This window comes from Rhinopithecus roxellana, chromosome 8 (assembly GCF_007565055.1).
Source record: "Rhinopithecus roxellana isolate Shanxi Qingling chromosome 8, ASM756505v1, whole genome shotgun sequence".
Classification (NCBI taxonomy): Eukaryota; Metazoa; Chordata; class Mammalia; order Primates; family Cercopithecidae; genus Rhinopithecus; species Rhinopithecus roxellana.
Window position 1 is genome coordinate 19,771,067 of NC_044556.1, and position 27,624 is coordinate 19,798,690.

General features: G+C 41.8%; 1 protein-coding gene across 3 annotated transcripts in view; it reads right to left on the bottom strand.

Moving 5' to 3' along the window:
• Positions 1-27,624, bottom strand: part of TGFBR3 (transforming growth factor beta receptor 3) — a 215,599-nt gene that overhangs the window by 14,432 nt on the left and 173,543 nt on the right. For 2 of the 3 annotated variants that reach the window (XM_030935972.1, XM_030935973.1), the window contains exons 9-16: positions 26,089-26,426; positions 25,514-25,666; positions 22,774-22,914; positions 22,445-22,603; positions 18,601-18,900; positions 14,988-15,108; positions 4,235-4,276; positions 1,443-1,550 (exon numbers count right to left, since the gene is read on the bottom strand). In XM_030935972.1, the coding sequence (XP_030791832.1) occupies positions 1,443-1,550; positions 4,235-4,276; positions 14,988-15,108; positions 18,601-18,900; positions 22,445-22,603; positions 22,774-22,914; positions 25,514-25,666; positions 26,089-26,426 (1,362 nt within the window). The remainder of the gene's footprint in view (positions 1-1,442; positions 1,551-4,234; positions 4,277-14,987; positions 15,109-18,600; positions 18,901-22,444; positions 22,604-22,773; positions 22,915-25,513; positions 25,667-26,088; positions 26,427-27,624) is intronic. The other variant, XM_030935974.1, reaches the window with a different exon arrangement.

Sequence of the window (27,624 nt, forward strand, 5' to 3'; positions counted from 1 at the left end):
GGCTCAAGCGATCCTCCCGTCCCGGCCTCCCAAAATGCTAGGATTATGAGGAGTCATTTTTTAATCTTTCACATAAACATACTTCACTCAAAGTATCCCGACTAGAAACAAACATCTGAGGACTCAAAGCCCCTCTATTAGAAAGTCTTCTACGTTTTTGCCAAGAGGTTGACTTTTAGGTGAATGTCCCATGCTAGGCATGAGAGTCCATTCCTCTCCTTCTGGCATAATCTAAAATACCTCAGTCAGGAGATGTGGTATTTAAAGTGAAAATTCTGATGAAAAAGAATCTGACACTTTTAACTACCAGAGGATCACTGTGTCATGCTTTTATTCTCAACAACTTGAGGTTTTGTCTAGCAATCAAGAGGGTAAAGATATGACTCTCCAAAATATCCTTCGGTACTTCCTTCCCCTTTAAATCAGCCATCCTTTCAGCTTGGCCCAAGGGGAAGCCAAAGATCATGGCATTCATTGGTTTAATGGACAATTAATGAAATTCTAAACAGAGAAGCTGGGCCTGCCACTTGCCTCTGACGGATCAATCTAGCACAGTTTACCTAGGTTCACAGTGTAAAACCAAAAGGATCCAAGAACAAACAAGAACAAGACCAACTAGTTCTCTAGAGTGCCTCAAAATGCACGTCACTCCTTCCCATAGTGGTAAGGAAACTAAGAAAGAAGCAATAGCAGGGCGATCTGTTTGTTCTTTCTCCATTGCACTGAAGACTCCCTTTGCTGGCCTGCTTTCTGTATTGGGGTCAGAACAGGTTCTCTCATCAGGCTACTCTGTTTCAACCTTGGGACTGGTAGGGAGGGGCACATCTGAATTTTGAAGATTGAGGGATAACAGCTTGAAGATGAAGTGCTCTGTTTCATCACTTTTATTTTTTCAGTTCATGGAAATCTATTTAGAAAATTTAACTTTAAGAAAAACATGACAATTTTATGTTTTATCAAAGAAGATACAGCACGGGTTAAAAAAAGGTTGAGAAAATCTGGTTTAAGTCATTGATTAAGGACTCTGATGGACAGTGCTCAATACCTTGGCAGGTGTGGTAATAAAATCTTGGCTTTCTTTTTCACTTCCTCTAATTTATATGCCTATCCTTAAATCTTTGGTTTTGACGGAATGGTTTGTATTTCTGTACGTTGTCTGCATTAACTTTAAACTCTAACAACAAAGCAGCTTTATTAGCAGCTAAATTTTACCAACATCACAATTGCAATTAGCACAAACAGTTTAAACATTCCTTTTCTTTCCACTGTTTATGGCAAATTATACTTTTGCAAAACCCAATTTAGGCCAAATATGTAAATGTAAAAATAGTAGGAATGAACTTCCTCTTTCATTCGTTATTTCGTCCAACAAAATACTGAGTGTCTATTGTGTGGCAGGAACACAAGCTCTTCACCAACTCATAGTCAACAGTCACACTAACCTGTGTGAGAATAGATGTACCACAAGGCCCCTGTCAGGAGTGCTCCGATCACAAAGGCTGCAAACGCAATGCCCATCACGGTTAGGGTGTCCAGACCATGGAAAATTGCTATAAAGGAGAGAAACCGATACACACAACTTTTCGGTTAGTCTGCATCATACACTGCAATTGTATATTTGTTTCACAAGCACTGTCATAAAGGTTGAGCACTAATAAAATCTGAGAATGCAATGAAGATTCCAATAAAATACACTGTATTTGTAACTTGAAATTTTTTTTTCAAAGGAGAAATGAAACGATCAGGTTTTCAAGGTATTCTCAGTTCACAATTTATTTTGATCAACAAACTAACTAAAAAATCAGATTTGTTGGCCGGGCGCAGTGGCCCAAGCCTGTAATCCCAGCACTTTGGGAGGCCGAGACGGGCGGATCACGAGGTCAGGAGATCGAGACCATCCTGGCTAACACAGGTGAAACCCCGTCTCTACTAAAAAATACAAAAAACTAGCTGGCGAGGTGGCGGGTGCCTGTAGTCCCAGCTACTCGGGAGGCTGAGGCAGGAGAATGGCGTAAACCCGGGAGGCGGAGCTTGCAGTGAGCTGAGATCCGGCCACTGCACTCCAGCCTGGACGACAGAGCCAGACTCCGTCTCAAAAAAAAAAAAAAAAAAAAAATCAGATTTGCAAACTCTGTAAAATCTTAAGTCTGTCATCTCATTGTCTCACTCTGAGGACCTACTATTTGAATGGAGGGTGGCTTGAAAATTCAGTTAAGATGCTTTGGAAAATAAAGTGAACTTCCATGATCAAAATCTGCCTTATTGCTGCTTATTCAATGAATACCTCCAAAAATGACACAGTGCACAGAAAACATACACCTTAGAATACTTTATACACATATTTTTGTGAACGTTTACAAGTATGGAAGATAACAGAAAGAAAGGAGAATATAAAGTAAAAATAAACTGTTCCTGTGGATTATAACATTTCACCAATCTCCTCATATTAAACTCTTAATCTTCACAGCTTCATATTGTGTCATTTAAAACAACCTACTTTTTAACACTTTTCCAACCGTGATCTTTCTATGAGGGGAATGGAAATACCTCCCAGTGGGGAGTGATGTCAGTTTTATGATCAGCAAAACATATAAATAGAACCAATTGTTTCTCCATTTGGCAAAGGTTTTTATATTTGAAATTAATTCCAGGCCCCAGAAATAGAACATTTCCTTTCATTTAAGAGAACTACCTTCTTTGAGTCACCTATAAAAAGTTAAAATTGGTTTCCAAGGGAGAGGAGTTTTTGGTAGAACACAATTTCTAAGGTCTCTGGGTTTTGAATGTTAAGTGGGAAATACAGGATCTCCCCACTATTATCATACTATTTCTACTTTCTGCTCCAGTCAGAAGCAACTCCGGTGATCTCTATATAAATTAAATCCCTTTGCCTTTCAACTCACTGCAGTGTAAAGAAAGCTATTTTTTTACATTGAAGATTGCCATACACTCCTGTGATCTTTGAGCAGCCCAGCACTCCAAAGGCTCGGGGAAAGTATGCCATGGTGGAACGAGTCTGGAAGGATCCAAACTCCCAAGTTCTGGTCCCCACTCTTTTAGACCTGTGCTCTTTGGTGTGTTCATTTAACTTCTGAAAAATGCAGATAACTTTGGTCACCTGCTGAAGTCAGAAGGTCAACACCTGAGTTTGTAAAACGGATGAAGATCCACTAGATGGAGGAAGAGGTGGGAAGAACTCCCTGGAGGTGAGGTTGAACCAAGCCTTCAGTCTATTTAATCTAGTCCTTACAACTGATATTAGAAGATGATTTACCTTTTCATACCCACAGATGCGAAAACTGAGCATGATTACAAGTTTTTAGTGAAACTATTCTAAATTTCCAAAGACAGATATGTGTCCATATGTGCCTCTCTTTGAGTTCATATTGTTCCATAATTAAAAAGTAATAATAATAATCCACTTAAGAGAACGGTTTATGAAGCGCTTTGTGAAAGGAACTTTCCAGACTGATTGTTACATGTAGTGAAGAGTCAGCCATGGAGACTAATCCTGGGAGTCTTAGGAAAGGAAAAAAAAGCACAGATTCACAAATTCTCCTCAGGAGACAACATTATCTAGAAGAGCTGTGGGTGGACAGCTGGGAAGTCCAGGTTCAAGTCCTGCCTCAATGCCAATGAGGCAGGAATATTTCCGGGTCAGCATTTTCTTCTGCATAAAACAATGAAATTGGCCTAGAGAATTTCCAAGTCCTCATTCTGTAACAATTAGTGTTGCCTTCTCTTTCATTCGTACATGCTCTTCCTGGCGCCCCCAGCCCTTGCACTACGGATTGTCTTGAAAGTATAGCAATGAGTTCCCTTAGCATTACTTCTCTGAGCAGATAAACATTGTTGATAAGACTTAAAGCAAACCACTTCCATGGCTGTATGTGAATACTTTCAGGTCAGAACAGACATAAGCATGCAAGTCATTAACTTATCTCTCTAAATAAGTTACTACCTTCCCACTCAAGCCATACATGCCAATGGATCAACAAATTAATATTTTAAAGTGGTAAAGGTGGAAAGGGAAAAAGAAGGCAGGGATAAACAAAGGACAGAGGAAAGGAAAAAATAGGAGCAAAAAGGGGAAAGGGGAAAGGGGAAGGGGGAAGGGAGAATGAGAGCAGAAGTCTCCTTATCAAAACACAAAGTTTGGCAAATGTTCACTAACCAACTCATTCTTAGGAAAGCCCAGGAGGTTTTATTTCGAAATAGTTGCATAAAGACTTACGTGGAGAAATTGGATTTGGTTCCTTCATGCTTGGACGTTTTTCTGAAACAAAAACACAAATCACAATGTATTCTATGGAGAACCAAAATTTAAGCAAAGGGTCATCAAAGTCTCAGCAGAAATGGGCACTTATCCATTTGTTAATAAATACTTTGAGAAAGCTCTGTCAATGATCCTCTTTAGATATCAAAACTATAATGAGTTACCCAGAAATTTTAAGCATTGTACTTTGTCAACAATCAATTGTATAGGCTCTCCAATTTGAAGAAAATTTGAAGGCAAACACCTAAACTTAGGGAATTTGGGTCTGACAATTTGTGTGTGTGTGTGTGTCTGTGTATATCTTTCTATTTACTTACGAAAAAATTCAATACCTTTAAATACCATGCCTTTCCAGTGTAGTCTATAATATTATTCTGCTTTCAAAATACATTTATATATATATTTTTTGAGGGTCTCACTTTGTTGCTCAGGCTGGAGGGCAGTGGCGCCCTCAGCTCAGTGCAGCCTCTGCCTCCCAGGCAATCCTTCCACTTTAGCCTCCCAAGTAGCTGGAACTACAAGCCTGTGCCACCACACCAGCTAATTTTTATATTTCTTGTAAAGACAGGATTTCACTACGTTGCCCTGGCTGGTCTCTAACTCCTAGGATCAAGCAATCTACCTGCCTCAACCCCCAAAGGCCAAGGGATTATAGGCGTGAGCCACTGTGCTCAGCTTTCAAAATATTCTTTTAATTTAATATACACATTTTGTAAAAGTACTTTGTTCTTCTATCCTTAATGCTATTATCCTATAGTTTAACTCCCCTTCATTGCTCATCACGATTATCACAGAGGCCCTCTTGTCTCCACCACTACCCTCCCCCCAATTATTTCCTCCTCCACATTTGTCACCAGAGTGAATATTCCAGAGCCCAGAGCTGATCATGTTATAACCCTGACTAAATCCCTTGATAACTCTCCTTCCTTTATAGGGAAAAAAAATCCAAACTCTTTAACATGGCACACAAAGTTCTCTCTTCCTTCTCTATCCTCTCTCTCCAGCCTCCTTTCCTGATGGAGTCCTTCACCCATGGTGGGCTCCCCATACTTAGTAATTTAAGCTCCCCAAATTCTCTATGCTGCTCCGTGTCATCATGCTTTGCAAGTTATCCTGAGATACCCTCCTCCCCAGATCTTCTTTGTTGGCATTTTCTCTGTGGCATCTTTGCTAAGTCTCCCACTGTTCCATCTCCATCCCAGCAGAGCTAGTCTCTCTCACCCTTGCTCATTCCATCCCTCCTCTGTTACACTTGGGCCACAATACCTCCTAGGTTTTTTTTTCTCTCTCTTTCCCTTGCTCTCTCTCTCTCTCTCTCTTTTTTTTTTTTTTTTTTTTTTCTGTGAGGGCAAGGTCTGGTTCCCAGTCATCTGTATATCCCCAAGGGCTCAGACTGGCATAGAATAGGTCTTCCAGAAATGTTTGGTGAAGGATGATTAAAATGTGAATGTATTTTTTGCAAATGGAGGTCACAGAGGAAACCAGCAATCAGACTATGAAGATGTTCACATGCGGTTCACACCAGTGCCACGAGGAAGGCAGAAAAAAATTCTGTATCACTGTTTTGGAAATAAGCAGCCTGAGACTCTGATATCGTGTGACTAGAGCCCAAGGTCACAGCTGGAAAGCATCAGGGCAGAAGTTGAATCAGAATTCCAGAGTTCTGCCTAGTAGGCTAAATGACTGGTGAGCGTAGCTCTGTCCCTAGCTGGGGAAGCACTGATGAAGCAACTATTTGTGCACAGTTACTCATTATCTTCAGCAGTGAGGGTGAGACCAGCAGTTGGGATATTATGGTCCACCACCTATTTTTGTATGGCCCGTGAGCTAAGAATGGATTTTATATTTTGAAATGATTTTTTAAAAATCAAAAAAGGTTATTTCATGACATGTGAAAATTATATGAAATTCAAATTGACTCCATAAATGAAGCTGTACCTGGACAGCTATGCTCATTTACATACTGTCTATGGCTGCCTTCATGCTGTAACAGCGGCGTTGAGTCATTGAGACAGGGATTGCATGAGCCACAAATAAAAAATAATCACTATCTGGTCCCTTAAAGAAAAAGTGTGCTGAGTCCTGCTACAGACCTTGACCTTACTCTTTGGAGTTTAAAAGTGATACATGCTTAGCACCTCTCTTTTCATCTCCATTTTCATTCACTACAGAAGGAACACACACCTTGTGTCTGAATTCACAGTGAAGCAAAAAGAATTTGGGAAAATTTGACCCAAACAAGCAACATCTGAATTGATGTCTACAAAAATAAAGAAGCTAGACAGGGTCAAAGTAAACAGAATTGTAAATTCTCAGGATTAACCATCTCCGATGGGTGGGTCAACATTCTGGCCACATGAGTTATCAATGTCTGGCTCTAGGGGAAGGAATGCTACTGGATGAATCAGAGCCACCACAACGGAATGGTGCCCCCTGGAGTTGTGCAACATAGTGGCCCTCGAATGAGGACATATGCAAAAGTTATACTTAAATACAATTACTAAGAAAATAAAAATGATTGTATGTTTTTAAGAAAATCTAATTCAGTATGCAGAACACACACTAATTATGCTAACTACAGAAGGCACTACCCTGGGAGCTGGGTCCCATCAGCCTCATTGGCACCAATAACAACAATGATGCCTTACATTTGTACATCTGTATGGTGTTTTGCAATAGACACAAAGCCTTCAGCCTTCACTTACATTGTCTCCTTTTAAACTCCCAAGAACTCTATGAAGGAAGGGTATCTAGCCACAAACTTCTCCTACTTTCAAGAAGTAGTATTTGATTCCCTGAACTAAGTCCAAAGGCATTTAAAGGTTGCTACAGTATGCATCATGTAAGAAATATACACACTTCTGGGAATAATTCCATCCAATCAACCACCCATGGTTAAACTTTCTCACTCAGAATCCCCAAGCAGTTGAAAAATTATGACTCTCTCCTAAGGAGACCTCACATGTAAGAGTTTAGGTTTTATAGTAAGGCCTGTGTGATGGATGGCATTGTTTTAAAATTCTTAATGGATTTCTGTTATGATCTAATCCTTTACCCCCACCCCAAATAGGGGCCTTCTCACAGAGCTAAACAGAAACAGTTGTTGTTCATTTCCCCTGGGTGAAGTCCCTTCGTGATTTCTGTGTACAAACAGTAACAAGCACAGGCTGCAGAACTGAGGTTAAAGGACTCTCTCCTTGAACTTTTCTCTTCCTGAATCCCTAAGAACCCCCGAGTATAACTAAAATGGCTTGATCTCCACCGGAACCCTATCATCGAGTTGGCATGCTGAGAGGAAAAGAGTGGACGTAACAATATTTACTTTTGGTTTAAGGATAAGATTGTATGAAAGGAATCTTAGCTATTGCTGTAAAGAGAATTGTAACAATAAAGATTTCTTTACAGAAAGGACAAACTATAACCAACGTTCTGAATTAAATCTTTTCATATACTCTGAGCAAATTTTGGTCTACCTCTAGAACCAAAATTCCCCTCCTCAGATTGTTCGGCATGGTTTTCATAAATGGGATATTTCTGGGGTTATGCATGAGTAACTGACCACAGCTTTTGGCCTTTAGTGTTCAATTTGGTACTAGGCACCACAGGATGGAGTGGGCCCACAGTGAAGCAAGGCATCCAACTGGTACCCACATCTATTGGCATTTGGCAAAGGGAAAAATGGGGAGAGGAAGATTCCTCCTGGAGACTCAGGAGGTCTTTGTACAGGCCCCATTTAAGATAGAGTTTTGACTAACTTGACGTCACAGTAACTGAACCCTTTCTCTGGATTCTTTCAATATTTATGATATTCATTGCAACTGCCTGTTCACTTATCTGTATCCTGCCACTAGACCAGTGTGTTTCACGTGGTGGGTGATTTTTATTCCAGGGGACATTTGGAAACGTCTAGAGACATTTTGAATGGTTAGAACTGGGCTGGTGGTGGGAGGGTGTTGTTACTAGCATGTAGTGGGTAGAGACCAGGGATGCTGCTTAACATCCTGAAACACACAGGCAGCCCCCCAACTACAAAGGGTATTCCAGCCCAAACACTGATTGAACTGAGATTGAGAAACTCTGCACTAGGCTGTAAAGGCCTTAAAGACAAGATAATTTGTCCACTATATACCGACCATATCTTAGGTACGCAATAAACTTTTTTTAAAAATAAATAACCACAAATATCATGTATATTTTACTCTTGGGTATTTCCCCAGCAATGCAACCTTCACAACATTTTCAGAGTAGCCTTCCTAAATGACCTAATCATCAGTTTCCTGCTTGAGATATTCTGATGGTTCTTAACTTAGAGGTACATACTGGAATATGTAAGGATGAAATTAAATGTCTGGGTTTCCTTCAAAACAATCCAGTGGATGGCAGAAAGTGATAAAACAAGATTCACCATAAATTGGTAATTGTTGAGACTTATTCTATTTTTGTATATATTTGAAATTTTTAAGATAAAAAGTTTTTAAAACGTAAAATACTGGCCAGGAGCGGTGGCTCACGCCTGTAATCCCAGCACTTCGGGAGGCCAACACGGGTGGATCACCTGAGGTCAGGACTTCGAGATAAGCCTGGCCAACATGGTGAAACCCTGTATCTATTAAAAATACAAAAATTTGCTGGGCATGGTGGCAGGCGCCTATAATCCCAGCTACTTGGGAGGCTGAGGCACGAGAATCACTTGAACCTGGGAGGTGGAGGTTGCAATGAGCCGAGATTGCACCACTGCACTCTAGCCTGGGTGACAGAGTGAAACTCCGTCTCAAAAATAAATAAATAAATAATGTAAAATACAGGATGTTAAACAAAATCGCTATGATATCCCTCCTTCCCTTCTTGGATAGAGACTGCATGCCCCGGTCTGTCAATTAAGCATTTCTACCATCTTTCCACTCAGTTTCCCCTCACCTCGACCTCAGCTTGAGGACAAAACCTGGCTGGTCCTTTAGAGTATCTTTATTCTGGAAAGATCAAATATGTTCCAAAAAGTAATGCCTCTCTTGGATCAACTTCCAACTGACGTTCACAACTTTCCCTTCCCAAAAAACCTCTAGTTTGCTGAGAGGTTGAGAGGAAGGAGAGGAAATTAACATTTACTGAGTATCCAAGATACGCAGGCATTTTTATTTTTTAAAGTTAGGTGGTAAAATTATGGAGAAAATTCAGTATTTCAAATATTTAACTTGCTAAGAATTAAATGCATCTATAGGCCGGGCGCGGTGGCTCATGCCTGTAATCCCAGCACTTTGGGAGGCCGAGACGGGCGGATCACGAGGTCAGGAGATCGAGACCATCCTGGCTAATACGGTGAAACCCCGTCTCTACTAAAAAATACAAAAAATTAGCCGGGCGACGAGGCGGGCGCCTGTAGTCCCAGCTACTCGGGAGGCTGAGACAGGAGAATGGCTTGAACCCGGGAGGCGGAGCTTGCAGTGAGCTGAGAGCCGGCCACTGCACTCCAGCCTGGGCGGCAGAGCAAGACTCCGTCTCAAAAAAAAAAAAAAAATAAATAAATAAAAAAATAAATAAATAAATAAATGCATCTATAGGTATATAAATCATGGCAAATTTTGGAATGATATTTTTTGCTCCTGACGTCCACATTCACACTATTCTGTGTATGTGCACTGTTTCAGAGAAATGGTTACTCCTCCCTTTCACCATTTAAAAAAAATCATCACCGATGTGGTATAACCATTTTTACTGTATAAGCCCAAGTGTTCTCAAATGCTGTACAAAGTGGTCACAGAATCCAAGGCATACAGCACTAATATGCCTATACTTCAAAATTTCAGAAAATAGGGTAGGATGGCACTCCCTCAACTATTTTAAATGTTTTGCCATAAACCATAATATGCATAAACTATTTATGTCTTCCGGGCTTTTTCTGTGAGTTACTATTGAAAATCATGGAACTTCTCCTGAACTTTAATACTCTGCTAACCAGGTTACACATTTCCCAACATTTTAACCCTTTGGGTGAACAGACATTTTTCCTAAAATCTTTCATCTTCCTTTTAGTTCATAATTATTAGGGTATTTGGGGTGTTACCTTGAATACTAATGTGATATGGTGTGAAAAGGGAGAAGCGGGCCGGGTGCAGTGGCTCACGCCTGTAATCCCAGCACTTTGGGAGGCTGAGGTGTGCGGAAAATCACCTGAGGTCAGGAGTTTGAGACCAGCCTGGGCAACATGGTGAAACCCAGTCTCTACTAAAAATGCAACAATTAGCCAGGTGTGGTGGTGGGTGCCTGTGATCCTAGCTACTCAGGAGGCTGAGGCAGAAGAAGCGCTTGAATCCAGGAGGTGGAGGTTGCAGTGAGCCGAGATTGTGCTGCTGCACTCCAGTCTGGGCGACAGAGTGAGACTTTGTCTCAAAAAAAAAAAATAAATAAATAAAATAAAATAAAAAAAAGAAAGCAAGAAAAGGGAGAAGTGGGGCAGGGAGAGGGATGTGAAGACATAGATGCATATGATTCTAGTTTTCAGTAAAAACTAGACACAACCTCCATCTGGAATAAGGCATAGGGTTTAAGAGCACAGGTTCTGGAATCACAGTGCCTGAATTTGAATCCCAGATCCACCATTTATATGCTGTGTGCCCTTGGGCAAGTTATCTCTATACAGAGGTGCTATGAGGATAAAATATAATAATCCACATAAAGCATTTAGCACAGAGCCTTGCACAAAGTAAATGCTCAACAAATGTTAGATCATCATCCTCATCTCCATCACTATCATCATCAGCTTTAAACTTTCATCTATTGTTAAAAATCTAAATGGTAAAAGACTGCTAACCCAACACTGATTCCCAAAGGACTTAGAGATCAAAAGTGGCAAAGATGTGCTCAGGAAGGTTCAATTAAAAACAGTGGCCCAGAGGAGGAATCCAGAAATATTTTTGTAGTCTTGATTGCCTACTTTCCTGTCCACAGAAGAAACACTGAAGTATGTCAATGCTATTGGCAGGGGTGGCCACAGAGCAGCTCTCTGCCTGGCTGTGAGGTTGCCAACCAGAGCCTTGATCTGCTGTCCCAGAAAATCCAAGTGGTGAAAAATAAGATGAAGCAAATGACCAGGGAGAGCTGGAGTTTTGGCATGGCCTTCAAAGAGCACCTATGTAGTAAAAGCACAGTGAAGTGTCCCATCGGTTGGGAAATTTTTACCCAAAAAGTCATAGATTCTACAGTAAGGGGACATAAAGCTGTCTGGCAGGAAGGACATTCGTGATCTGTTATTATTCAAATAAACCAATGCAATCAGACAAATGGTCACAGTCTCCCTTTTTTTTTTTTTGAGACGGACTTTTGCTCTGTCCCCCAGGCTGAAGTACAGTGGTGCGATCTTGGCTCACTGTAACCTCTGCCTCCCAGGTTTAAGCAATTCTCATGCCTCAGCCTCCAGAGTAGCTGGGATTATCGGCGTGTGCCACCATGCCCGGCTAATTTTTTGTATTTATTTTTTTTTAGTAGAGACAGGGTTTCACCATGTTGGCCAGGCTGGTCTTGAACTCCTGACCTCGTGATCCACTTGCTTTGGCCTCCCAAAGTGCTGGGATTACAGGCATGAGCCATTGCGCCCGGCCCACAGTCTCTTTTCAAATGACTACTCCAATTCACTTTGAGGCAGAAGGCATAGGCTCCAATGGTCTGCATTGAGGAGAAATGATTTAGAGTCAAAAGAAAATAAACATAAAAGGTGAGAGGAGTCACACAGAGCTGAAACCTGCCAGAACACTTACCCCAGTCAGTGCAGAGTTAGAAAGAGAATTTGCATACAGCCCCTGGGAAGCTGGCCTACAGTTTAACCTCCTCAATTTATTTAACAAACCTAAGTAATACACTTTCTTCACCCACATGCTTCTCAACTAAAATCTAGTCTCAATGAGCAAATCTCATAAAATTGCTTTGATATTTGATAAAACTTTCCTCTTGAACTATCGTAAGAAAACATTGAACTCTCAGTACAATTATACTAAGTTTAAATAAAAGTAATTACCTAATTTGCAAAAGAAATTACTTAGAAAACACCACCAGGCTCCAAAGAAGAATGGATGAATTGCTGGAAGTTATACTGCTGCAATATTAATGCCTAATTATTGTCTGGCATGGGAAAAAGCAAGCTGCTGCCTTCAATTACTAGCAGAATTACCTCTCTCAAAATAGTTACGAGTAACAGATGGAATCCGAGGTAGCTGCTCTTATTGTTAAATTGTCAGAGACGTTTGAACCAGAGTGACTCTACCTTGAATAGGGCCGGGTAAAATGAGGCCGAGGCCTACTGGGCTGCCTTCCCAGGAGGTCAGGCATTCTCAGTCACAGGATGAGAGAGGAGGTCACAAGATACAGGTCATAAAGACTCTGCTGATAAAGCAGGATGCAGTAAAGAAGCTGGCCGAAAACCCCCAAAACCAAGATGGCAATGACAGTGACCTCTGGTTGTCCTCACTGCTCATTATACACTAATTATAATACATTACCAAGCTAAAAGACACTCCCATCAGCACCATGACAGTTTACAAATGTCATAGCAAAGCCTAGAGGTTACCCTATATGGTCTAAAAAGGGGAGGAACCCTAGTTCCAGGAATTGCCTGCCCCTTTCCAGGACAACTCATGAATTATCCACCCCTTGTTTAGCACATGATCAAGAAATAACCATAAAAATAGCAACGAGCAGCCTCCGGGGCTGCTTTGTCTATGGAGGAGCCATTCTTTTGTTTCTTTACGTCTCTAATAAACTTGCTTTCACTTTACTCTGTGGACTCATCCCCAAATTCTTTCTTGGGTGAAATCTAAGAACCCTCTCTTGGGGTCTGAATTGAGACCCCTTTCTGGTAAAGGAAACCACTTCCATAGTACAAAACAGAGCCAGCTGCTGCCGAATTGTGATTACTCTGCAACACAATTTATTTTTCCTGAACCCAATAAAAAGGAACTATTTGGACCATCCATTTATATAAAGACTGGGTCTGTTATAACTTTCAAATGGTTGAAAACCAATCCATAAAAGTAAAACAACAACAACAACAAAAATGTTGCCGAGAACATCTCATGTACATTTCACACCAACTTTAGGACAGCCAGGAAAATGAATTAAAGATTATTTTGCTTCTTCAAACAGAATAGTTGAGTATTACAACTGAAAGGACCTTTTGGAAGTCACCCAGTCCAAACCTCTCCTTTCCAGATAAAGAAAATGAAACCCAAAGAGGTGGTGGTAGGGGGCGTTCTCCAAGGTCCCACAGCCAGTTAGCAGAGAAAGCTAAAAGCAGTGCCTTAAGCTCCCAGCTCCAATCCAGTGTGCCTGCCACCTACACTCTTCTGCCATTTTGAGGGCGTACATACATTCATAGGAAGGGGGCAGATGCCACCACCAGGTATCACAATTGGAATGGCACAGCTGTTTTCACAAAGGTTAGTCAACCAAATAAGACACTAGACAGTACCCACATGCCTCTGTTCTGGTAGGTCCTGCCCACTGTCCAGGGTCACCCCTGCTGCCTAGTCTTGCCAAATCCCAATCCAACACGCTCAGATCAGGAATGCCATGCCAGGGCCACCCCAAACCCTAGATCTGGTGTCAGCACCACCCAGCAGATCTTCCAGCTAATGCCCAGCAACTGGAGCCAGACAGCGTGCTGGCTTTTGTCAAGGCCCTTGGTGCCCAGGTTCCTCTGTGCCCCTCAGAATGGCAAGAGGCAGCCTGTAGCTCTAACCCTGAAATATCTAATCCTGTTTGGAATCTACTTTCACTCTCCCAGCCTTCTCTCGGTTTGACACCCTTAGATATCAATGTTTCTAGATGGTGACAACTGTGATTGCCTAGATATCCCATGTGACATTTGGTTCCACCCCTCAGACACTGCCAGCTGCCTGGTGTGTTCTTGCTTGTTTATACCCCTTGGAGCTATGACGCAGGTCCTTGTCAGATGCTCTTCTCACCGCCCACAGGGCCTCATATATCCACTCCTAACATTTGTTAGGGCCCAGCTCTGCCTCTCTGCTGCTCTGGCGGGCCAGGCCCATGCCAGGTCTGGCTCTGCCCTGCCTGTCCTCTTAGGTACTGATGCCACACCCCTTAGGGCACATCCTTCCTTTTCTCACAGAAGATACAGCTTGCTGAATGTTCCTGCTTGTGGAGAAAGGGGCACGCTTGGTGTCAAGCAACAAATGTGGTTGTGCAAAATTCTGAAAACTGAATTATAAGATGCATTTGGGCAGTGGTTCTCATCTGTTACACCTAAGATGAATAATGTTCACATATTCTCAAAGGCATCTGCAATTTTGATAGAGCAATACAATAGGTTATAGCCAGCATAACCTTTAGTAGTAGATCACAGAAAGATGAACTGTGGATTGTGTGCAATTCCCAGGACATGGGACTAACCAGAACCCTTTTTTGCATACTCAAGGAAGCATATTTGAATGCAAGGGAGAGTGACCTTATGACAGGAACAACCTAGACCTGATATCTTTTACAAAGGAAATCATTTTCAAATAGATTACTTACAACTAAGCCATAATGGCTATAAGAGAACCAGCTAAAGAAAGGACTCTTCGGGCAAAGAATGGTCTTCTAAAATAACTAACTGGCCCTTTAGTTATCTTGTGAATAAAACTGGACTTTGATTTACAGTATTGGGTCTTCTTAACGAGCAGCGCTCAGGCCCCATGCTCTGATCGTGCCTCCCGAAGCACACCTTTAGATTCTACTTCATGGTGGATCACAGCAAGGGGCTTGGTGAACGTCTTCTTATTCTGCATCATAGCCCAGATTATCGAGGCGTCCAGCGAGGTGCAGGCTTCATCAGGAGGCACGCACTGCAGAGAGGCAGAGCAAAGCACAGAATCAGGGGCTGCTCAAAAGTGCCTTCACCAGCTCTACCTGCACAGCTGTCCTGTGGCCTTTTATCAGACAGCACACAGTCGTTCACTACAGAAAAGCAAGAAGGGGGGTATTTTTCAGAGAACACCAAATAACCTGGGAGATATCACAGCAGGCCCAGTGGATTTTTGGTTGTACCTGAAGATGCAAATATCACTGGATAGCTTCTCAATATTGTCCTCCCCCTGCCCCTCTTCCCACAAAACTAAACATTTTTGTGTTAGTTTGAAAAACAGAAAAACTATATGCCTAGTGTTGGTCCTCACCAAGCTGGCTTCATATACACGGTTCATGTTTGTGATTGGTGATTGTGGGAAATTTCCTGTAAAGGTGTTCCTCAGCTAATGATGAGGTTACATCTTGACAAACCCGTTGTAAACTGAAAATATCACTAAGTTGAAAATGCATTTAATACACCTAAAGTACGAACAACATAGCTTAGTCCAGCCTGCTTTAAACATGCTCAGAACACTCAGATTACCCTACAGTTGGATAAATCACGTAACACAAAGCTTATTTCATAACGAGGTGTTGACCAGCTCACATAATTTATTGAATACTTTACTTAGAGTGAAAAACAGAATGGTTGTATGGGGACTGTCTCTATTGCATTATGAAGGTGACAGATTTTATATTTTTGTCCAAAAAGATAATTATGTTGTTGAGTTTGTTTCATTTTTAATCCTGGTATAGGCTTATGTAAGACTAAACTTTCTAGGGTCATCTGCTTTTAATGTTTCAAAATGCAGATCATGGGGAGCTGTGTCCAGGTTGTGGAAGCCATGAGGTCAGCTGCTTCTATTCTATTTCAAGGCCTCAGACCTATTAACGAGCATGCCCAGGCCCACTACATCTGTTTTGAAAAGATATGATCACACTCCCCACTTTTTCTTTAAAATAACTTTGGTTTCTTGTCTACACTTATCAATAGGTATAATTCTTTTTTATTTTTCTTGAGACAGGGCTTTGCTGTGTTACCTAGGCTGGAGTGCAGTGGTACAATCATGGGTCACTGCAGCCTTGGCATCATAGGCTCAAGTCATACTCCTGCCTCAGCCTCCCCAGTAGCTGGGACTACAGGTGTGCACCACTATACCCAGCTAATATATATATAGTAGTGACAAGGGTCTCGCTACGTTGACCAGGCTGGTCTCGAACTCCCAGTGATCTGCCCACCTCAGCCTCCCAAAGTGCTAGGATGACAGGCATGAGCCCACGCCCAGCCTAATAGGTATAACTCTAAAGTAAATGACAGCTTCTATGGCAAGAAGACATTATACATCCATCATTTTAAACATCGATAGCAGGCCTCCCAAAAAGCTAATTGAGTTCCATCTTTTCCAAACACAAAAGAGCAAAGACTTTAGGCCTTGCTGTCATTGCTGCTCTGAGCAATATGCTAGTCAGACACTTCTTATAAGACAACACTCACTGCCCCACACCCACCCCCTCAAAAAGAGAAAAGCCTTTAACAAGAGCCCTCTTGTAAAGAAAAACAACACATTTTCTGTGGAGAGGCACGATGATTGACAAGATTTGCATTTTGCTTTCCTGTTTCAGTTTACTGTTACTTTCCTACTGAGCTCTTCAGTTGAGCAAGAGTCTATGATTCTACATTTAACTCAGTGGTCTGTGACCCTGGGCAAGACACTCTACTCTCTGGGTCTCAGTTTCATCAGCAAAGGGCAGGGCTGGTCTCAACAATCTCTGAGACCTCTTCCTAGAAGATGCTTTGGCTCTCTCTTTTGTCACAGAAAGCACTCAGAAAATAATAGAAATGTGAAAATATTACCTATAAGCAGCAAACAGGAAGACAGTGGTAACAGCTCATCCAAGCCTCTGATGGATAAAGGGTGGACTGTCATTGTACCTACTGTCCTATTTGCTCCTCTACCGAGGAGAGAAGCCAGGTATGATTATAACAGTTTTATAAATGAGGAAATACAGACTCTGAGGGATCCAGGGGCTGACTTTAAGTCCCATTGGTGGCAGCAGACCCTCCTTCTCAATCCCAGGCTCTTTCCATGCTATCTTAAATAGCAACTTAAGGTTTAGGGTTACATGCCATTATGTCATTCCCCTGAGGTTTAGAACTCTCCTTAAGAGTGTTCTGGAAGAAAATTTTAGGATTAATTTTCCCAGATTAACACACATGAAGCTGGGCTGTTTCAGGCCAGGTCAGAGAGAAGTAACAGCCAAAGCCACAGTAAAGATCCCTGGTAACTGCTAGCCCTCCCCTCCAAGACCTCTAACCCTTAAATGTTACCCTTCTGCCCACAGGAAGCAGCTGGTCCTGTAGCCATACATGAAGCTCCCCATGGCTCTCTACCACTGTCCACTAAGCCCCAACCCTGATGGCGAATGCCCACAAGGCTAAGGCATCACTGCCGCAAAAGCAAACTGAGGAATACAGTCTAAATCACTGTATATGTGCTCCTCAATGATTATGATCGTATCTGCTCTGTTTTCATATGCAAACAAAATTCTCTTGGGTATTATCAGAGAAAAGGATGCCCAGGGGAAATACAATGATGCAAGGAATTCAGATCAATTGTAATCTATTTGGAAATGATAGTTTTTCCTCCCACCTCCATATCTAAGACAATTTGTGAGTTAAATTCCATACATACATTATTAATAATACTGCTTGATTCTTAGCCTTTTAGACATTGATATATACTACGAAAGAATTGGAAATCAGTTTACTCTGTGTGAGATAGCCACAGAATAAATGCATATATGAAATTATACATAATTATGGCAGATCACAGAAACAAAACTATGGCAGAAGATACCTTTCATATACAAGGCCAACCTAATGCGTATCAACAGTAATCTTGCAGATCTCCCCTATCATAGGCATTCCACCAAGGTCAAATGGTTCTGCTTTTTGTAATGGCAACAGACCATTCAATCTGGAGAGTGACAGGAGGCAAATATGATGAACTGGTATGAAACTGAGAAAAGCTAAATTATTTGTTAGTTTCCCTTAGAAGTCTCCCTGAGACAAGTCAACCTTATAATTCACACAGAAAAGGTTAAAAAACAATTACAGTGCCAGTCTCAGCAGGACCTGGAAAAATTAGTTCTCACAATGAACTTGTCCTTTCGGCTTGCTGTATTTTTGGCACTGCAAACTATCTGAAAAGCAAAGATAAAGCCAGACCTCCCCCTCCATGAAAAACAGTCTTGATTTATTACTCGTAAGGTACTACTAAGTAGCTCGCATGGAAAAAAGAAAATCATGCTGTCAGGATTTATTATCTAAGACTCCATAAAACTCACAGTTCCCTGCTAATACTGACTTTAATACTTCCGTTGGGCAGTTCCAAAACAAAAACCTCAACCTGCAAGACCTTGGGATTAAACTTTTCTGCCTCACCTAAACATGCCAAAATAACCAACTGAATGGATGAAGGCCCACAAACCTTAGGCAACTTCTGGGGGTGCTTCTCTGTCTTGGTACACAGTGTCAGCTCACACTGTAGAAAGAGCAGTGAGGTGTTGAAGACGGGCTTGAAGACAAAGCTGAATCGCTTCTTATCCATGTCGGCTTGCGGGATAGGAAAGTGCACTCTCTTGGGACTATAGAATTTCACAGATTCATCTTTAGGACAAATATTCTCAATAATGGTGTAATGAGACATCCTATCAGGGTTCGAATATGGAGAGATAAAGCATGTTTGGATGGCAAATCCCAGTTCCTGTTCAGCCTTAGTAACAGATACCTACAAAAGGACAGAAAGATGAATTAGGAAATGAGTTAGCATCTCACTTCCACTTTAGGCACAAGGACCATATGCCAACACAGCCCTTCAGATGACACGCTGCTTTATCTTCATACCATATTTATAGCCTTCTTTCTCATTACAAAAGTAACACATACAAACGTTGAAAGAAAAAGATATTTTCCATTTCAATTTGATATGGATGGTGACAGTGAATTATTTCGTTCAAATGTTAGTCCGTTAGATTCAAATACAAGATGAGTAAGTCTCTTCCACCTCCCAGTAAGTCCTCTGAGAGCTACAAATAAAAGCGTATTTTGCATTTAAAGTGGATTTTCCAAAGTAAATAAAACACCAATAGGCAGAGTCCCTAATGTTTTAATAGTACAACACTTGGAAGCTAAGCTCTTTTTTAAAATTGACCAAAAAATAGAGTTCAGTGGCAAACTTAACCTAGGCAGGAAGACTGAGCTTCTAAACTGCAAAAAGTCAGAGGAAGCCTGATGAGAATCCTGCTTCACTGGTGAGGAGGCAGAGCTGGCTCTGGTGCCGGGTGTCAGTGACAGTGCAACCTGGAGGCCATCATGGGCCTGGTAAAGTGTCCCAGCTGCTGGCAGATCCAAATCAGCCTTGCCAAGTACTCCCCCTTCACTCCACAAGCCCAGGAGTAGTTTAGGGGAAATCTAATCTGGAAACGTTTCCGACTCATTTATACTTCCCCCTTTGAAAACATTTGTATGGGCTACGTCCAGATTTTGTTAAGGTTCTTTTCTTTAGAAACAGGAAGTAATGTCTAGCCAAGTGTAAACAGAATTCAAACCTCAACTATCCTAAACTTAGCTAAAATCCCCAGACCAGACTAGATTCTCCATTTGGTGACACGTGGATCACTGCATGAACTGCCCCTCCCTGCTATGCCTCATTCTTTGACTAAATTTAGGATCAAAATAAACTGTAACACTTGTAGAAACAGCTAAGTCCTTACCCATAGACCAGCAGCCCCAGAATCATTTCAAAAGCACAGAGATAGATACAGACATTCCGCGCTGAGATACCCAGGGGGAAACCCCTGACATCACATGGGGCTTTGAATCCACAGCACTGCTGTGAAAGGTTCCGACGTGGTGGTGAACTGCAGGACACGCAACAATGAAGATGCTAATGAAGAGGATGCTAAGAGGAAGTGTAAATACTAACACTTCAGTATTTTTGCAATACTTCTGAAAAACAAGATACTCTATCTTGGAAAGGTGGCAAACTACATATATGCTATTACTAAAAACTGCCCTTTAACATGAACTCAGAACCCACATGCCAAAATGTGTAAAACAGGGACCGCAAATCTTTTCTCTAATCTCAAAGGAAAGTATGTAGTGGCAGAATGTCTAAGGTATCCCAAAAAGAGATACCTTTGTAGCAGAGGGAAAAAAAATATATTATTTTAAAATATATTTTTACATATATAATTTATATATATAAATTATCAGCAAACCTTTTACTAAAAAAGATTTCACTTTTAGACCAGAAGTGAGCAAGAGAAGGACTACAGGCTTTGCAGTGAGATGAGCTCATAAAAACCACATGCTCTCCTGCTCACGTGCTGGGCACTGAGACTCAGTTTCCTCACTTACAGAACGAGAACATGAATACCCATGAGATATCATAATTGTGAAAATTAGCAAAGTAAAAGTTACATGCAAACAACACAGCTACCAGAGCATCAGTAAATGCTGCCATGCTGGGAGCCAAGGGACCTATTAGTAGAGGGAATAGAGGATAAACTATGAGAAATATAGGTGATATATGAAAAGGCATAGGCATAAATGGGAAAACAAGAATGGGGAAAAAAAAAACCTACCAATAACACTCTTCAAGTAAGCCACATTTGAGGGATGGAGGAAAAACTCAAAATATCCAGGGTAAGGTACAGGAGGAAGACTGACCACTGATTAGCATAAATGAGCAAAGCCAGGCATAGATTTGGAAAAGAACAATCTGCAGTTATGCAGCACCCCTGAAATCCACAGCACAAGAGAGCTGTTGACCAACTGCCCATGTGAACTATACAGCCAGAAAAGCAAGAGAAAAACAGCCATCTTGGCTTAGGAAAAGCATGTAGAAGGCAGTATATTTTCCCCAATGGAGAAAGGAGGTGTGCTCAAAGAAAGAGAACTCAGAATGGGGGAGGGGCCGAATCCATATGATCAAGGAAAACAACATCTAGCACCAGCAGGCTCTGTCCCAGAGTCAGTGCAAATGTGAGAGTTATATGTCTTTCCAAAACAGAAACACGGGCACCAAAGTCACTTTTAACATGCGGAAGTATCCCAATTTGACCCTTTAAGCTTCTCACCCCTCCCACTATGAAGCTGAGCTTGCAGCTCAGCACCAAAACCAGCTCATTAGATGAGGACCTTCCCATAAGACCAACAGATGATATGCCCACTGGAAACGCTAAGGTTGAAACATGAAAGTTTGTACCCAGGGCACAAGAAACAATAGACATCCTGGTGCCATAAGGACATTTATCTTTTCTAGAATCCAATCTCTGAACCTGGATGTTTGCACTGATAAGACGTTATGTTTTCTCCCCTTTCAAATGGCACTTTGGAGATAAATGATAGTCGTATCCAGCGAAGAACGGTCAGAGCTCTGGAGCCAGGCGGCCTATGAGCACTGAATCTGAACTCCCCTAGTACCAGCTGTGTGGCCTCAAGACAAATTTGTGCCTCAATTTTCTCATCCATAAAATGAAGATATTATTAGCCTCCCTCATGGGATGGCTCTAAAGAGTAAGTAACCGCTGCAATACTTACAACTTACAACTATGTTTGGCACATAATAAATCTGTAGCAAATGTTAGATGTTGTTATTTCATTTTTACCACGACTGCCTAATATTCTGTAGTCACTCCAGATTCCAGATTTAGGCTGCAAATGATTATTAACATTATATATATGGAAATAGTTTTAATAAGTGTATACAGATACTTAGATCATGATCTAGAAAAAAATTTTTCATGAGTTATAATAGCACATAGCATTTCACTTAAAAGTGAGTGCAATTTAAAAGATAACAAGTCAGTTTCAGTGGCGGCAGGCACCCACAGGGATTTGGCTGCCATGCTGGGAGCCAAGGGGACTATGCAGGGAAAAAAAAAGAAATAAAAGATAACATATGAGGTGGTTTTAAAATATTCCATGGTTAACTCTAACACTGCAACTACTGAACAACTGTTCCAAAAGCAAAGGACAGGGCTTTACCAATAGAATTCATACTTGCCAATTTTTTTTTTTTTTTTTTTTTTTTTAAACATTCGTCTACAAAACACTGTCTTCACTTAGCATAATGTATTACATCTTGAAATTTCCTGCTTTGGTCAGAAGTCAACCTGGAAGTGTTCTCCGAGCCAAGTCCTCATCAGACCTGGTGAAGGTCTGTGAGACAGGATAGGAAGAGGTCTGTACAGGGTATTTTAGCTGATGACTAAGGAACTACAGCTCAGCGCTAACCTAAAAGCTCAAGGCTAACTTTCAGGTCTCACCTCAACATAAACGTGTCCATTCTCTGCCACAGAGAAGACCCCCTGGGAGGGCACCAAAAAGAGGTCAGTGTTGTAAAGCTCCATGTTGAAGGTGATGTTTCCATGGGGCTGTTCCTGGAAGCTGTTGGGGTTCCTCACCTGCTGCAGGCTGCAGTTAAACTGGAAAAAACAACCCACAGGAAGATTAATAACAGTCGCATGAAGGATGAAGGCCCTGTAGCTTCATGAGCTTTAGCCTTTAACATCTGATTTTATTTTCAGATAGTCCCTAACTAAAAACAAAATAGACAGCATTTTCCACAAACCCCCCGCTGATAACAAACACGTACCACCACAATTTCAGGTCGGGTGAACAGGGAAGCATCTCCTTCATCCATATCTCCCGGAAATCCATTATCACCTGACTCCAGATCTTCATAACCATCTGGCCAACCACTACTGTCCCCAAGGGCTGGAACCTGTATCACAATCTAAAAGGCAAAGAAAGCACAGTCGGCCGGGCGCGGTGGCTCAAGCCTGTAATCCCAGCACTTTGGGAGGCCGAGGCGGGCGGATCATGAGGTCAGGAGATCGAGACCATCCTGGCTAACACGGTGAAACCCCGTCTCTACTAAAAAAATACAAAAAACTAGCCGGGCGAGGTGGCGGGCGCCTGTAGTCCCAGCTACTCGGGAGGCTGAGGCAGGAGAATGGCGTAAACCCGGGAGGCGGAGTTTGCAGTGAGCTGAGATCTGGCCACTGCACTCCAGCCTGGGTGACAGAGCGAGACTCCTTCTCAAAAAAAAAAAAAAAAAAAAAAAAAAAAGAAAGCACAGTCAGTGTTATAAAAACACCAAACCATATGCATTTGGTTCTGCCTCACACAAACACTCATGTAATGATTCTGATGCAAATTGAAAATCTGACTTTAAGACAAAAAAAATAAAATAAAATAACCTCCAAGCTTTTTCGAATTTTATCTTCAAAGCGATGAAGAATAAGGAGAAGCCCAATGCAGGTTCAAGTTAAAAGCTAAACTATTATTTGTATTGTCTTGTGAAAAATAAATATTCATGTTGTAACCATATTGAATAATGACAAATTACTTCAAATGATGGGAAAACACCAGATACTAGAATGGAGTTGAATGGAGTTGTCAAGAGGCTTGCCTATACCGTGAGAAGGGGCTTCCCCTTAAGAGTCTTTATATTAAAAACTCTAAGACGTACTAAGTTAATTAATACAAGGAGCTTCGTTATATATATCCTGTAAGAGTTGTAGAAAGTGTGGTTGAAGTCAGCAGCGAAGGACCTAATGTTTACTATGGAGCACATCTTCTCTTCATTGCTGTGCTCTTATACCCCTCTAACTTTTGCTCATTTCTTTCCGAAGAAATCCTTCTCTATGGTGTATGGATGTGGAAAAGAATATGTTTTATTCCAGGAATCTTTTTTTTTCCATCTTTTTCACTATCCACCTGCAGATATATTCCAGGAATCTATCTTGACATAGGTTGAAAGTATGATTCCTGGATTATTTCTAAATAGGATGAGAAAATTCACCCAAGGGTTGTTACTCCATAAATGAAATCCTAATTTCTCTTGCTTCACATGCTTGGATTCTGAACATGCTACAGAATAGAAATATATAGTAAGTCTGAAAATTACTACAATTACAATTGGTGAGAACAGCTAAAATAGTCCCCGAAGAGAGTAGGATGGGAAGAAAAAAAACAAAAAACTGCCTTTCTCTCTGTACCACGTCCTCCACAGAAAGTACTGATGCCGCCGGGCATGGTGGTTCACGCCTGTAATCCCAGCACTTTGGGAGGCCGAGGCGGGTGGATCACGAGGTCAGGAGATCGAGACCATCCTGGCTAACACGGTGAAACCCTGTCTCTACTAAAAATACAAACAATTAGCCGGGCAAGGTGGCGGGCGCCTGTAGTCCCAGCTACTCGGGAGGCTGAGGCAGGAGAATGGCGTGAACCCGGGAGGTGGAGCTTGCAGTGAGCCGAGATTGTGCCACTGCACTCCAGTCTGGGAGACACAGCGAGACTCCATCTCAAAAAAAAAAAAAAAAGAAAGTACTGATGCCAATTAAAGGAAGCATCTAGGATATTGCTAAACTCAAAGATCATAATAAAGAAAAGAAAAATATGTGAGAAAAAAAGGAACTTTAAGGGATCATTACATGCCTTTCTCTCCTGAAGCAACAGGCACTTTTTTTTTTTTTAAACTTAACGGACCTATTACTGTAGCCACTCATTGGTGTTAACTTGGACCACAGTTTTAAAATGCCATAATCAAGTATTTCAGTATTATATGACATTCATTATATCTGTAGACACTGAATAACTGAAAGAAAATTCATGCTGTAATTATCAGGAGGTCAAAGGTTAATAAAATAATGATTTGAGTAACAAAAGGAGGTTAGTAGGGCCTAGCCTGGTGTCTAGGAAAGATTAGTGGACGCGAGGTCAGGAAGTTGGATTCAGTCGTCCTGGCTCTGCCATGAGCCCATCCCTGGAGTTTAAAAAAGCAAGTCTTTTTAACTTCTTGGAGTTCAGTTTCCTCACCTGGTGAAACGAAGCTGAATAAGCTCATCTTAGGTTCTTTGCAGCTCCAACAATCTAAGATTCTCTGAGGAGCAATATACTTGGGCTCATGGGAGAGCCATTTCTCACAGGAACTGCGCTGACCAGAGCACCTGATTGCTAGCCTCTCTTCTCTGGATTGGGTCAAACTAGCAGCCACAGCTCAGCCACCCCATGTCAAAGCTGGATATGGCACTCAGAAGACACCACCTCCCCACCCGAACCCACCCTGTGTCAAAGGTGGACACAGGGATCTCTGAGCCTTATTTTTACCATTAAAAGTAAAACCCAAAATGCAAAATCAGCACTTTAAAGTTCTTTTGAAACGAGTTCAGGGTCAAAGTACATCCATTTTGTTGAGAACTGACACTTGGCTTTGTTCAGGCCTGGGGTAAAAACCTTCTTCATCTTCAAAGAAACGTTAAGTCTAATTTTCAGGGAGCACACAGCCAGGCTCTGGCAAAGGGCAAAGCTTTGTTCTGGAAAACACTCACAGAGTTATAGTAGACCACACCATCAAGGGCTGACCACCGGGGCCGCGTACCACAGCCATTCAGGGGAGACTCCAAAACAAAGTGTGTGCCATTCATCTTGGCCTTGCAGGTAGGATCCAGCAGGGTGACGTCCATCCCCGAGTAGCCACTGGCCTAAAACAACAACCACCGAAGACATAGTCAGAGGCCCACAGGCAGTTCTGTTGCATAACTGACACAATTGACAACTGCCTGGTCTTCCAAGGACAGGCGACAAGAGGCCTGCTTCCTTCCCTTCCCCACATATCTCTTCCCAGCTGCCCACCTCTCAACAGCCCAAGGGTAATATCTGTTGGCCTTGGCAATTCAATAGCAAAATATTGACACACGTGGATCTGGAACCCCCCCGTCACTGAGAACAACAGGAACCGGGTGAGAATCGCAGCCAAGGGGAAGTAGGCCCATCCAACTGAGAAAACAGTATCAAGCCTCTGGAGTTCAAAAATGAAAGAGATAGGGAGAAATTACAGATGCAGACTGGGACCAGATGAGAAAGGAGGTGGCCTCTCTTCCCTCCTGTAAGCAACTGCACTGACCTGAAAAGAATCTTTTTCTACAGCCACGATCATCTTCTCATTGTCACATTTGACAGACAGGGCAATATCCACACTCCCTTGCACCTCTTCTGGCTCTCTGAGACCAGGAAACAACTGTATGCTGGGAATGACAGGGTCCTTTGGCCTAGGGAGCCCATCTTCTCCCTCTTCATTCCAGACTCTCCTGGAAATATCTGGGAAAGGAAAGGGAAGGCCTCCATTTTGGCCTCCCCCTCCCTGGATGGGTGGGTTCTGCAGGGCAGGCAGGGCACCAGGGTCCAGCAGGATCCGTAACTCAGGAGGAATAGTGTGGACTTCCTCATCTCCCATCTCCTCTGCTGGTGACAGAAGGCGAAACATCATCAGTGTTTGATGCCAGGCCACAACCAACATCATTACAGGCAGAACAGGAGGAATTAGCATAGAATGGGCAGGTGTAAAATGACTTTTAATAAGCAATGTATAAAAGTCATTAGAAGTCTAGAAGCCTGAATTCTAGTCCTGGTGTTCTCTCTAACTACCTCAGTGGCTTTGGGCAAGCAGCTTGCTTCTCTGTGCCTCAAATTTGCTTTTCCAGTTTTTTAAATTAAGCGGTTGGAAAGTTCTTAACTTTGGCTACACATGAAAATCACTTGGGAGCTTTAAAAAATATTCCTATGCCCAGGTTGTACCCCAAATAATTTAAACTCAGACTCTCTGGGGTGGTACCCAATCACTGATATGTTTTAAGCTCCCCATGTGTAACTGCAATGTGCACCTAAGGCTGAGAGCCAATGGAGGAGACAGTTTCTAAGGCTGTCCAAGCTAGAAAAATCTGTGATTTGAGTAAGTTACATGGGGCAATATTATTCCACTCAAATGCCACTAAAATGCTTTCCTTGAATCAAGGGAATCTTTTTAATAGTTTCTGTAAGGATGTCTTGAAACAATATTGGTATGTGAAAATTACGTCGCCACCTTCTTTTTGACAGCCACATTTTAACAGGTATCTGGTACCTTGGCCTTTTAGAATGTATTCCCTTGAAAGATAAGAAAGAGCTGCGTAGACACACTCATTCCTTCAAAGGGAGAGATGTATTTCCATATAATCAATACTCAATATTTTTTCATATTTCTAACAATTAAAATAATAATTTCCCCAGTTTTCTTTATATCTACTATCTAAGGCCAACTGATGTATACTTTAGGTCAAATCCATCTCAGTGGAAGCTGGAAGTGAAGATGACAGTTGGACATTATCTCTCCTTTAATAGTATTCTTTGGAAAGGACGCTAGAGCTGTAAGGGTCCAAAATAAGTCATAGCTTTGTAGGGTTTTTAATCTGTACTTTCACAAAAACCTTCACAACAACCCTGTAAGGTCAGTCCTATTATTTTCCCCTTATTACTGAAAAAATATCTGTGGCTCAGAGGTGAAGCAACTTCTCCCCAAACAGTGACTAAATGGTAGAGCTGGTGCTTGAACCTGTATTCCTAATCTTTATTCTATTGGCATTTCACTCAGTGGTGGTACCATGAGCTGAGGAACAGGTATAGG